Genomic DNA, 13738 nt, shown 5'->3' with positions numbered 1-13738 from the left:
CAATAACGGGCCGCAGTGGGGGAACAAGGCTGAATGCAGTCACCCTTGTTTGTGGCAGTAAACCTGAGCCCAAGTTATGTTTGTAATAATGTATTGTTAAATGATATCGGGGGTGGGGGGGAGGAACAGTCCATGTAGTTGGGGGGGCTGCTACACAGGATGGCCGGTGAGCGAGGGGCTAAGCTCAAGGCCGAAGCTTACCCTCGCTGGGACAAGGCAGGGTAAGCAGGGGGGGGGGGGGTGTCCTATTCCTTATACCTTACCATTGGGTCGTGGTGGTTGAGGCGGATTAGGAGGCAGATAAGGAAATCGGGGGGGGGGGGGGGGGGGGGGGGGGGGGGGGGGGGGGGGGGGGTGTTGGATTTGTTAATTGTAAGGGCTCGGGTTAATAATAATAAACTGCGGCCTTTTATAATGCCATTAAGTATCTGTGTTTATTGGTGTGAGGAAAAGGAGCCAAGAGATGATCTCGTCTCCCTGAGTTATCTCTGCAACGAATATTTTACTATTTGAAATTATTTCTCTTCCTCACTTGAGCTTGGGTTTGAAGCTACCATGTATATTTGTTAGTTTCTGTCCAGTGCACCTGTAACATACCATTCCCTGCTTGTTCAGTCAACAGAAATTCAGGCTGTCACAGGGAACCATTGCAGATTTTTTAATAAAAGGCCTGCCTGAGTTTGTCTAGGGTTCCCAGTGATGATACAGGCCGCCATGTTTTGGACCACTTGCAGTTTTTGCATTAATTCCCCTGACAACCCCAAATACAATGTGTCAATGTGTATCAAGACTAATGCATATGCCACTGATCTTAAGACTGTAGGATTCAAGAAAGGTCTAATCTATCTTAACATTTTCACCTTCAAGTAAATACAGTATTTCTAGTCATTTGAGTTAATGTTTTTCCATGGACAAAAAAAGAGTAACTGTATACTATTTCATAAATTAAGGTAATCCATGAAGACTTTACAGAAACCATTCCAGCCTAACATTTTGAGCCCTCTACCTCTATGGCTGATGATAAAATGAATTATTGCCTCTTAATATGAGAAGACTATGGCAACCAATAGTTGAAGATAAACCACTGGAGAGCGAGACTATTCTTTTACTCCTTATTGGGGGGGATAAAATTTGTAATGGGTGACCATGATACATTCTGTCTAGATACAGATATGGAAATATACTTTCATTATGCCACTGTTTGCAAAAATGTTATCAGTTTATTATTTCTTCCAAATGCTTAATGGTACTTTTACTAATAATTCAGTACTTGGGAAAAAAAAAAAAAAAAAGACTACTAGGATAGTGAAATAAAATTGTGCTGCATATAATAAATGATTTTCTTTGGTCTTATTTTGGCCCACGTGGTATAATCCGTCCGTCTGGTTTCAGGATAAGCACAATATACATGGTTATATTTGTATATATTAGAGGTCGTGCATTCACACATATCTCATGTATATTCATTGGGATCATTATGAAAACCAGGCTGTCCACATGGTCTTCCAGGGCTAGGTGAGAGAACCACCGACTTAAATAACTTTGAATTTTAACTTCCTATTGAAACTATACCTATTCCATGCTTATTCCTGTGGGACAGTAGCTAAAGTAATTTCACTTATTTCTGATCTTACTTCTATCACTGAAGACAACTTTTTTTGAAATACAACTATGAAAAGAATGCTAAACATATGTATATGCTACAGAAGACTCAGAAACAAATACAAAAATGTTTGTATCCCATACAACATACATGATAACTACAACAGAGCAACTTAACATTCAAAACTGTCACAATACTGCTTTGATGCGAGTTAACTATCTACTTATGCTGAAAACAGTTTGCTGTTTTGGTCTTTTAGGAATGTTTGGACCTAATGAAAAATAAAATTGATCTTTCTCCTTCAACAGAATCCCCCATCCTTTTCCTAAAGGAAAACAAAAGATCTCAGGAATATATTAAGGGGAAGGGGGGAATTAATTTATTTTATTTTCTAAAGTGCTTTTAAATGATTTCTCTCCCCTCAATGCCAACTTACCGTATTTTTCGCTCCATAAGACGCACTTTTTTCCCCCAAAAGTGGGGGGAAAATGTATATGCGTCTTATGGAGCGAATATAAAAAAAAACCAAACAAAAATCTAACCCCCCCCCCTGACTCCCCCAAGACCTGCCAAACGTCCCTGGTGGTCCAGCGGGGGTCCAGGAGCGGTCCGGGAACGATCTCCACGGCTTCGGCCGTCGGCTGCCAGTAAACAAAATGGCGCCGACGGCCCTTTGCCCTCACTATGTCACTGAGACCGACCAATAGCAGCGGTCGGTCCCAGTGACATAGTGAGGGCAAAGGGCCGTCGGCGCCATTTTGATTACTGGCAGCCGACGGCCGAAGCCGAGGAGATCGTTCCCGGACCGCTCCTGGACCACCAGGGACGTTTGGCAGGTCTTGGGGGGGTCAGGAGGGTGGGGGGGTTGCAGTAAATTAAGTCGGCAGGTCTTGGGGGGGTCAGGAGGGTGGGGAGTTGCAGTAAATTAAGTTGGTAGGCCTTGGGGGGGTCAGGAGGGTGGGGGGTTGTAGTAAATTAAGTCGGCAGGTCTTGGGGGAGTCAGGAGGGTGGGGGTTGTTAATTTAAAGGGTTGGGATGGGGTTTTTTTTGGGGGGGGGAGGGGTTCCCAGAGAAAGAAACATTTTCTGATCTGGGGAGTGGACCGAAATGGCCCTCCCCAGACCCGAAAACAAAATGGGAGAAAAAAAAAAAAGCTATGCACTCCCCTAATTTGCTCCATAAGACGCCCAGACGCAGAGCCGGTTTAGCACAATTTTTTTTTTTATTTTCCCCCTCTGAATCCTAGGTGCGTCTTATGGTCAGGTGCGTCTTATGGAGCGAAAAATACGGTAATTTGGGCCTACCGACAGCATGACAGAAAGGGCCAAATGGTATCTCCTTCAGTACATTATGGGGCATTCTTCCCAAGACACCTTGGCAAAGAGCACATTCCACTGTCAACAGTCCGCCTAGAAGATGCAGGATAGAAATATTTTAAATAATGTAGGAATAAAATCAAATATTTCAAACACATAGAAAAAGACAAGACAATTCTTGCTACAGGAAATTGGCACAAGTGCCGAGCTTGCTGCTCTAAACACCAAGGGGTAGATTTTCAAAGGGTTACGCGCGTAACCCCCGAAAACCTATCCCAAACCCACCCTGCGCACGCCGAACCTATTTTGCATAGGCTCGGAGTCGTGCGCAAGCCCCGGGATGTGCGTATGTCCCGGGGCTTTCCTGGGGGGGGGGGGGGGAAGGGGACGTGTCGCGGCGGCGCATCATCCAGGGGCATGGCCGCGGGAGTGGTTCCGGCACGGTGGAGTTCCAGGGGGCGTGGCCGCGGCCTCCGGACCAGCCCCCGGACCGGAACCTGGCGCGCCGGCAGCCGGCCCTCGAGCAAGCATAACTTTGGGAATAAAGGTAGGGGGGTGTAGATAAGGCTGGGGGGGGGGGGGGGGGTTAGGTAGGGGAGGGGGGGGGAGGGTGGGGGGAGGCGGAAGGAAAGTTCCCTCCGAGGCCGCTCCGATTTCGAAGCGGCCTCGGAGGGAACAGGCAGCGCGCGCAGGGCTTGGCGCGCGCAAGGTGCACAAATATCACCTCCTTGTGCGCGCCGACCCCGGATTTTATAGGCAACGCGCGTATCTTATAAAATCCGGCGTACTTTTGTTTGCCCCTGGTGCGCGAAGAAAAGTACGCGCTCGCGCTTTTTTATAAAATGTACCCCCAAGAGAGTCATCATGCTTGCCTCCTCTAGTACAACTAAGCACATTTACCAATATTCAGTTACTGAACTGCAAACTGCTTGCAGCCAGGCCAATTCTTAAGTGTTGTTTACGCTTTACAGGTAATTCAATATATCTTTTTTTGATAGATATGAAGAGATACTATTGTTGCTTATGGCAGCGTAAAAGTATTAAACAAAGGAAAAAAAAAACCCCCACTAACACCCCAGCCCCTGTTGTTAAAATGCTGCTGGTGCATGGACTTCAAAAGAAGTATTCATTTTAAGCATCTGGTTTCTAGTGTTAGTTTTCACTAGTTAATGGACATCAAGATCTTATTGGTAAAAGCACTAGCTACAAAAGAGCAGGGAGTGTTCGGCAATAAAGGAGCTTTTTTTTTTCCCTCCTCCAGCTTGTACTTTTCAGTGAAAGGTAAACGTCTGATTCATCCAAGCTTAATCTGGAGTCATAATACTTTGTATCCAAGACTCCACAAAATAATAAAGTAAACATCAAGCTTGCCAGCACAGGCCAGCAATGAAGCTACAGTGATGCACCAGGCTGGAGTGACCAAGGGGGGACAGAAAAGGAAGAATGCAATTCCATATTTAGCTGGCACAGATGCCAAAACGTGAACCGCAGCGCAATGTGTACAACTCGAGATTTCAAGGAAAACTCCTTCAAGTTCAACAGCGGCTCGTCTCTATTTGCTGTCTAGATTGGAGAAGCACACAAGCTCCCTCCCCCTGCCACCCCCAGCCCCCCTCCCCGCCTCTCTTTCAGCCCCCTTCAGTTACACTCGGGCTCTTTGACTGAAAAGGTCTGGAACAGATTAAAAGTCCGACCGCAAAATAAAAAGCCTTGGCAAGTCCTCAAGCCTGTCTGGGTTACACATACACAGTGGGCCCAAAAAGGGAAACTGTATCCAGTAAAGAGCCCCTTGTATACTCTTGGCTATTTCGGGCATCTTTCAGCTGCTGAACTGTTACCATCGTCAAGGTTTTATGGTACTTTTTTTTTATTTTTGTACAGCTTCACGGGAGCAGACATAAGCGCCTTTGCAGCCAGACAAATCTAGTTAGCCAAGACTGCGCATTGGAACCCTTAATCTGTTTCACAACTGTTCCTTTTTACTTTGGATGTTTGTTGGTGGCTTGTCAAAAGGAAAGCCTCTTCTGAGACAGAGGATAACGGGATTGCAAATATCTCTCAGTTTAAGACAGCGTTTGTTTTTCCTTCTATAGAACTCATTTCTCTATATTTTCACAACCCTTTCCTTATGTGAAACAAGATTTTGATCTGGCGGATTGCTAACACGCTTGCTTACACGTAGCAAAAGCAGGTCTGCAGCAAAGACCTGTACAGTAAATAGTTAAACCAAGTATGGACCTCTGCCAAAGCTAATATCCTGCATGAATATGCCACCTTTGACTTCACTTGTACAATGGTTCAACCCTTCCCTACATCACTTATAGCACTTTTCACTTATTCGGTATTCCATCAGCCCCAGCTACACCCTCACTCTCTCCCAAAATGGAGCATAAAGCTGCATCAAAACCATGTTTGTTATGGCAAACTAAGAAAAATATCCTGTCTGCTAAAAAATGTTATTTCTGTATTGGATTTCCCCGGCATCTACAGAGTTAATGCTTCCCTGCCAAAAGGGGCCCACAGTTGTTGTTAGGTCAACCCTTGTAAAGCTTCAAAAGCTTTATATCCTCACTGCCTAACCTACTCAGTGATCTGTACACTGTTTTCACTTAGCTGCAGAGTCTAAGACTAAAGCTTTAAAAACCACAATGATCTCCTTTTTTTTTTTTTTTAATGCTAGTTTTTCCACAGCTCCGGAAAAATACCTCACAAATCCAGCTGAAGAAGCTGGAAACAGACAACTGTTAAGATAGAAAAAGAACAAATATAAACTAAAAGCAGACAAATGTGAATACCAGAGGAAAACATGCCTGTAAGAAAAAATAATTCACTATTCTAAAACAAAGTTAAATCTTTTAAAACTCATACATTCAAGATGTACAGCAACATTTTAGCAGATAATCTTTTTGTAATAAAAAATGTGCACTAATGATTTGGAACTTGAAATTCATTCTTTTATGAGCTGCCAAAAATAAAAATATTTGATCGTGATTTGTTTGCAATAAAAAAGGTAAAAATACAAAACATAGAACTGGTTAATTTGTTTTATGGCCATATTTCTTTTATTAACGCTGCAAAAAAATCATATAGTCTTCATTGGTGGTGGCAAATAATCCTAGTCTTGAACATTATTTTGAGTAAACTGAGTATCCAACTTAGAAATGGCTATACTGGAACGTGGATTTAAGGCTGTGCATTAACATTTAGCAACAGCAAGCAGAGATTTCCATCCTAACCCCAGATCCTACCATCCCCCATTGCTTGCTCTAAATCAGTGTTTCTCAATGGGGGGGGGGGGCTTATATTTGTGTCTTGGGGGGGGGGACCTTAACTTCAGACAGTGCCAGCCATGCCATAGAACCTCCACCTGCCTTGCAGGAAGCAAGGTTGGCACTTACTAATGCACAACAGCCTAGTTGTGGCCTTCTAGCTTAGGAGGGTAACTATACCCACAGGTTCCTCACTAGGAACCATGCCTGCCTGCTTCAGCAAGGAGATATGAGGAATGTACAGACATAAACCCAAGGGTGATGAAGCCATGGTAGGACTGTTTAAAAATACCATTTGGAAGACCAGATAAAATGAATTCCTTCTATTAGAAAAGGTAGAAGAAAGACCAAACGACTGCCAGCATGGTTTAATGGTGAGGTAAAGGAGGCAGTTAAAGCTAAAAGGACATCATTCAAAAAATGGAAAATAAAACTCAAGTGAAGAAAATGGGCAAGAACATTAAGCACTGGCAAGTTAGATACAAAACAGTAGTTAGGCTTAAGAGACTGAGAAAAGCTTGCTAGTGAGGAAACCCAAAACCTTTTTCAAGTTCATTCAGGGAGTCAGTTGGGTTGCTAAATGATCAAGGGGCAAGAGAGGTGCTCAGGAAAAAAAAAAACAATGAATTATTTGCCTTTACTTTTCAGAGGAGAATGTTGGGAACATGCCCACAGCTGAAACATTATTTAAATGGTAAAGATTTTCAGCAATTAAAACAAATATCTGTGACAACTAAGGATGTAATAGATCAGATTGACAAACTAAAGAGTAACAGCTCATCAAGACCAGATGGCATTTACCCCCGGGTTCTAAAAGAACATGAAATTACTAACCTGCTATTGTAATCTGTGACCTATCGTTTAAAACAGTCATGGTTCCTGAAGACTAGAAGGTGGCCAAAGTGACTGATTTTTAAAGAAGGGCTCCAGAGGTGATCTGGGAAACTGTAGACTAGTGAGCCCGACAGTGATGCCGAGCAAAATATTAGAAGTCATTCTTAAAATAAAAATCACTGGCCATATAGACAGACATGGTTTATCAGAGGAGTCATCAACATGATTTTAGCAAGAGGAAGTCTTGTCCTACTGATCCTTTAGATTTTATTTTGAAGGTATAAACAAACGTAGGTAAATGTGAACTGGCAGTTATACTGTATTTGGATTTTCAGAATTGCAACTGACAAAGTCCCTCATGAGCGACTCCTAAGGAAAGAGTGATAGGAGGTAGGATTCTATAGTGATTGGTAATTGATTAAAAGGCCGGAAACAAGAGGTAGAACTAAATGGTCAGTTTTCCAAACGGAGAAAAACATCTTTAGTGGGAGTACTCCAAGGATTGCACTGAAATATAAGCCTTTTAACATTCATAAATGATCTGGAAAAAGGAACGACGAGCAAAGCAATCAAACTTGCAGATGACAAAATTATTCAAATCTATTAAAACAGCAGCAGCATATTGTGAGGAATTGCAGAAGGACCTTGTGAGACTAGGAGATTGGGCAACTGAATAGCAGATGAAATTTAGTGAAGAAAAGTGCAAAGTGATACACACAGGGAAAAATAATCCCAACTACAGGTAAATGAGGCTGGGTTCTCTCCTGAGAGTCACTATCCAGGAAAAGGACATTGGAGTCCTTGTGGACAATATTTTATATTCTGTTTTTGGCACTTCAAAGCAGATTACATTCAAGTACCATAAGTATATATTGAAATCCTCTGCTCAGTGCAAGGTGGTGATCAAAAAAGCAAATAGAATGTTAGCAATGATCCAAAAAGAAAAGAAGAATAAAACGAAAAATAACATATTGCCTTTGTATCAAGCCATGATGCGACCCACCTTGAGTACTGTATGTAATTCTGGTTGCCTCATCTCAAGAAAAACATAGCAGAACTAGAAAAGGGGCAGATGAGGGTGAGAAAAATAATAAAGCGGATGGAGCACCTTTCCTATGATGAAAGGCTGCACAGGCTAGGGCTCTTCAACTTGGAAAAGAGACAACTGAGAGAGGACACGATAGAAGTTTATAAACTCATGAATGGGATGGAATGGGTAAATAAAGGACAGTTATTTACCTTTTCAAACAATACTAAAACAAGGGGACAATCCATGAAACTAATAACCAGCAGATTCAAAACAGATTGTAGAAAGTACTTTTTCCACACAGCACACAATCAAGCTGTGGAATCGGTGGCCAGAGAATTTGATCAAGGCAACTAGCATAACACAGTTTAAAAGAGCTTTGGACAGCTTTCTGGAGGAAAAGTCCATAGGATATTATTAGCCAGGTAGACTAAAGAAAGCTACTGTTATCCTTGGAAGTGAGCAACAAGAATTAGATCTACTTTTTGGGATCTGCTCAGTACTTGCCACCATGGATTAGTCATCATTAGAGACAGGATGCTTAAGCTTGATGGACCTTGGTCTTGATCATGGCAATTCTTATATTCTTAACCAAGAACAGAAGGCTCTGGGGCTCTTTTCTGCAGTGAGTCCAGGATTCAAAATAAGAGGTTCTGAGCATCAAAAGAGCAAGTAACCCGGAGTAGCTTTGAGGGGTCAGGATTCCTATTGAGGGGGGACCGTATTCCATATCTCTTGCTCCACTAGGATTTCTTCTCACTAATGTGTGTTGAAGTAGAGACACAAAAGAACAGAGCAAATACCAGAATGCCTGCAATAGTAGAAGTTCTGCTATAAATGGACAAGAGTAGAAGCGTATCCTGTCGTGTTACTGCTATTAAAAATAGAAGGGTAGATTTTAAAAGCCCTGCGCGCGTAAATCCTGTCGGATTTACGCGCGCACGGCACTCGCGCGCCGGTGCCCTATTTTGCATAGGCCGCCGGCGTGCGAAAAAGCCCCGGGACGCGCATAAGTCTCGGGGCTTCGTAAAAGGGGCGTGTCCGGGGTCAGGGGGCGGTCCAGGGGCGTGGCGACGGTTCGGGGGCGGACGGTCCCAAGTCCCCCGGCATTGTGCACAAGTTACTCCTGCCTCAAGCAGGCGTAACTTGCACAACAAAGGTAGGGGGGGATTTAGGTAGGGCTGGGGGGGTGGGTTAGCAAGGGGAAGGGAAGCGGCCTCGGAGGGAACTGAGGTAGGCTGTGCGCCGACGCCGGATTTCGCTTATCTTATAAAATCCGGCTTACTTTTGTTTGCGCCGATTGTGCATACTTTTTTAAGATCTACCTCAAAGAGAAGACCTTCGGGAGTAAAAAATCATATTTGTCCAAGACGCTCTACCCTTTTCATCAGATTTTCAGAAGAGGAGGAGTAAATGGATAACAAGAGGATTCTGAAAGTTTGGGAACATTTCTTGAAGTAGGCTCAAGGGGTATTTGATGCATGGGAGGACCCTGTATGCCTATGAACTGTTTGTATTTGTTTCATGGACCTCAGCAGAAGAAACATCTTGCTAGCTCATTACTATTCAGCAAGGTATGGAGGTGTCTATTTGTAAGTCACAAGAAAGTGTTCTTAGACCTAAGGGCCTGAAGTAAGCCTTCTCCCTGCTAAAGAAACCCCCACCGGCTGACTGATGCAGCTCCCAGATGTGCCTCTTTGTCCAGTCTACGTGTGTGTGTGGGGGGGGGGGGGGGGGGAGGTTTACAGGAATTACATGCATACCCAAAAGAGGTGAGAAAAGCTGAGAGAGGAAGAAAGAATAGGAAAGGAAAAGTGGTGAAAAGAAAGTGGAAAGAAGAGGCAAGAAAATACAGAAAGCAATAGGAAAATCCAGCGAGAAAAGGTCACTGTGCATTGTTTGGTCCAAGATAGTGGGATAAATCATATTAGGTGGGTGCCAAAAAACAGAAAAGGGAAGAAATGACAAAAACATTCATGGTACAAGCAGCGAAAATCTCCAGTAACAATCCCCTTGCTGGTGGCACATGTCTGCAGTTAAGGAGCACCAGTGTTGACTATTGCTAGAATGATCATGCATATCAGAAAATGCTGAGTGAAAGCCTCTACCTCCCACTAATCTCAATAATGCAATTATCTGAACGTTAAGAAACTGTGGGCTGGTTTTCAGCACACAGTTTTAATGCTCAGATCACATTTTTGTTTAACTCCCAATACAATAACCTAATGCTATGCAAATGCATCAGGAGTATAAAATGTGTTCGGCCCAGGCCAAAAGCACATTTTAACTTAAGAAAGGGGAGGCGGGGCATCCCAGGAAGATATAGTCCCGTCAGCCACCACCACTTACCCAGATAGCTATAAATTTAAGGCAAGTCCATACTTATTGGCTAAGTGGCAGCAAGCCAGAGAAGTCCAGAATTTTTTTTACACAACTTCCCCCTCCATTTTAGAGTTTTAAGTGCCAGTCCAGTAGCACGAGAAACATAAATAAGTTATATATTTTAAACGTGTTAGATAATTTTTATATGTAATATTTTACTGTAAATGTAGTGATTATATTGTATGAACGTATCTTGTAATCCACACTGAAAAGCTGTCTGGAGATGGCGGAATATTAAGCATTTTAAATAAATAAACTTCCATTTCGGATTCAGGAGTTAAGTTGCCGGCACTAAGACTGACCGCATTTGGCCAGCACACCTCTACACTGGGAAGCACTACTCCATGCCCTCATTTGAATGGGATTTCCATAGGAGGGTACTGAGCAGGGCTCCCGTTTTACAGCCCACATTCTGTCAGCGTAAAACTCCTTGCTGCACTGGCAAGTAAGGTTTAGGCTCACAAAACATGCGATCTACTGCTGGTTTTAAGACCGTGCATTCATCTGAACGCACCTCTCTGCATCAGTCTCGTCAGTGAGCAACATCCCACGGTTGTTGGATTTGCTAATAAGGTCAGGAGAAGTGCTGCTGCAGTTGCTACCACTGGCAAACGTCAGATGGGGAAAAATGAAACATATCCATAACATTTAGGTAAGGTGTCAAAGGGGGTCCTTGGCAGAGAAAAAAAAAAGTTTGGAAACCATTACCCTAAGTCCTTTCCACCAGTGCAGCCTCCCTAAAATGGATTTTCCCAAACTCCTTTTATTACATAGTTGAACTTGTAAAAAAAAAAAAGTCTATCAGATTCAGGTTACTCCTGGCTGTCACAGCTACCTATTGCGAAAGCTATGATGTACAACCACAGCTATTCATAAAACTAATCCCTTTTCTGGTAAAGGGAGATTTCTCCATACCATCCCATTTTAAGTTATTAACAGTGCCAAAGCAGACAGCACTGTATGAGATTTACATGATATACTGAACCTGCCTTAAGAGCACGTGATCTAATTTTGGAGACTAAGGGGGGTCATTTACCAAGCGGATTGCACGCGATAAGGGACGTTTCTCACGCGAAAAGTCCCCTACCGCGTGCGATACCAAGATGGGGGCCGGAGTCGGGGCGGCGTCAGTCCCGGAAGAGGAGGAGTCGGGGCGGCACTGGGGCTGACGCCACGAAGACTTCGCCGACAGTGAAAGGCACACTTGGTTTTCACTGCCAGTTTCGTGCTGAATAACTACACCTTTTATGGTGTAGTTATCTGGCACGACGCCGGCAGCGATCGCACAGTGGAGGTGCGATCGCTGCCGGCTATCGCAGGCCCGCCCCCCCCGTTAACGCTGGATTCACTATGCCTTGCGGCATTAGTAAATCCAGCCCTAAGTGATTTGGCAAGGCCACATTGGTGAATCAGAAGAATCAGAGGGTCGAAACAGCAGTGTCTTATGCTATAACTATAATCTTGTTACCATCCTGTCCATATCACTCTGCCACTCTTTACCACGGATCTCCATTTTAATGGTTCCCTTTGATACCTAACAATCCTTTGAACCTTTATCAAGAAGCTCTGTTCACTTGCTTGTCTCTTTTGCTCTTTTCAAGCCCTTTCTCTTTGCCCTCTCTGTTGTCTCCATCATTCTATTTTTCAACCAAACATGCCCTTGGATCACTATTTCCTTTTTTGTTTCTATTACACTTTGCATGGAACAGTTTTTTTGTTGTTGTTTTTTTTTTAAACTATGTAGTGTATTATAAAGTAAAACATTTCAGTGCCTAAAGGATGGCCATCACACAGACAAATTTATGGTGAATAAAGTTTGATTTCCAACATCTGAAAATCCCAGGAACAAACTGGTGAATAGCAGTTTAGCGTCTGGATGTCACCAAGATTACAAAGCCTAATTTTTTGCCACACAAGTCAGAAAATAAAGAACAATGGATACTTAAATAAAGCTAAATGGAACTGGCCTAAAAATAGTTATCAGCAAGCCAACTTAAATTTAGACGTTAAGCACCAACATAATTTTTTCTTCATCTCAGTGAATAACATAAAGCAACTTCCCTAACCAAAACTAAATATTAAATTAGGAGCTCATCTGAGTTTTAAGCAGTCTGATATGTTTTAACAAGAAATTATTTTTTTAAATTATTAAAGTTTTTTGATATTCAATATCTGTTTAAGTTTTTTGGAAACTTATTTGCTGCAAACTGTTTGTCTCTTTACCCCAGAAACCCCTACAAAAGTGCTAAGTTATCTTGCCTTACTGTGTTGCAAAGGGAAATCCAAACTCTAGCTAGGCATCCAGATATTGACAGATAAGCACATAAAGTGGAGAGATAAATGTTATTACAATGATTAGCTCCTTTTAGGTTTCTCTTACAATATATTCTAATTAAGATTGTATGGTTTTGTGCTAATTACAATAGGCAAACAACTATTAAAAACCGATTAGAACTGAAATTTTAGATGAGCCTTTACCAAAGCGAGGGTCTAATCTTGGGTCTAGCCAAGAGGTGGTCTTGTTCTTATGGTTTATGTAGTAAATCTCTCCATCCTGGGTCATGGCTTGTTCCCATCCGTCAGGCAGTGGGCCTGCAATAAAGAAGGAAGGAAATCATGGTAGCCTCTTGGTCACTAGCTGCTGCCATATTTCAGGTAAAAAAAAAATTTAAAAATGACATGGTAACATATGAAACTTCTTTACTCTTTAGGCTGAAGAAGCCGCAGGAGCCAAAGGCAAAGTGATTACATAATAACCATTAGTTTACCACCACCACCACCTTTATGAAATTTGGTTCTTATAGTTCATGCTTTTTAACAACATTTCACCTTTTCTGTTTTTCTGGCATACTACAAAGAGTTAATCAGTGCCCAAAAAAAAAAGCATTGCAGGAATCAGTAATTCTTAATTACTGTGCCGATGACAGAGGCCTCACTGAATTCTAAGGCAATTTGAAAACACTGAAAGATCAAGGTTAGTGCAAAAAAAAAAGTCTGGAAAGGAAGGCTCCTGATATCTTCCTGTATAACATTTTAGTGAGAGTGCAATTTATTTTTCTGAATGGGAGGGTTTACAGTCCCCCCTCCTGATACAACTTGATAAGAGTCACTTGGTGTGGTGTCACAATGCCATTAACCAGGCAATGGTTTACACTTAATTTCTGAATAAATTACATTTTCAGGCATGCTCTGAGAAAAATAAACCAAACAGCTTGCTGTTTTATGCCTCTGCATGAAATCTCTGGATTGGCTTTCATTTGCTTCTGAAATGCAGGACTGAAGGAGGAGAATGGACCCATCCTGTTCA

The 13738-nt window shown here is 42.6% G+C and overlaps 1 protein-coding gene across 7 annotated transcripts in view; it reads right to left on the bottom strand.

Moving 5' to 3' along the window:
* YAP1 (Yes associated protein 1) overlaps nt 1-13738 on the bottom strand; it is a 312565-nt gene that overhangs the window by 77536 nt on the left and 221291 nt on the right. For 5 of the 7 annotated variants that reach the window (XM_029602407.1, XM_029602409.1, XM_029602408.1 and 2 more), the window contains one exon: nt 12910-13023. The exons of the other annotated variants lie outside the window; for them this stretch is intronic. In XM_029602407.1, the coding sequence (XP_029458267.1) occupies nt 12910-13023 (114 nt within the window). The remainder of the gene's footprint in view (nt 1-12909; nt 13024-13738) is intronic. 7 annotated transcript variants of the gene reach the window in all.

Source organism: Rhinatrema bivittatum, chromosome 5 (genome assembly GCF_901001135.1).
Source record: "Rhinatrema bivittatum chromosome 5, aRhiBiv1.1, whole genome shotgun sequence".
In the NCBI taxonomy this organism is placed as follows: domain Eukaryota; kingdom Metazoa; phylum Chordata; class Amphibia; order Gymnophiona; family Rhinatrematidae; genus Rhinatrema; species Rhinatrema bivittatum.
The sequence above is the reverse complement of the archived record's forward strand: the minus strand, read 5'-3'. Positions and strand labels throughout refer to the sequence as shown.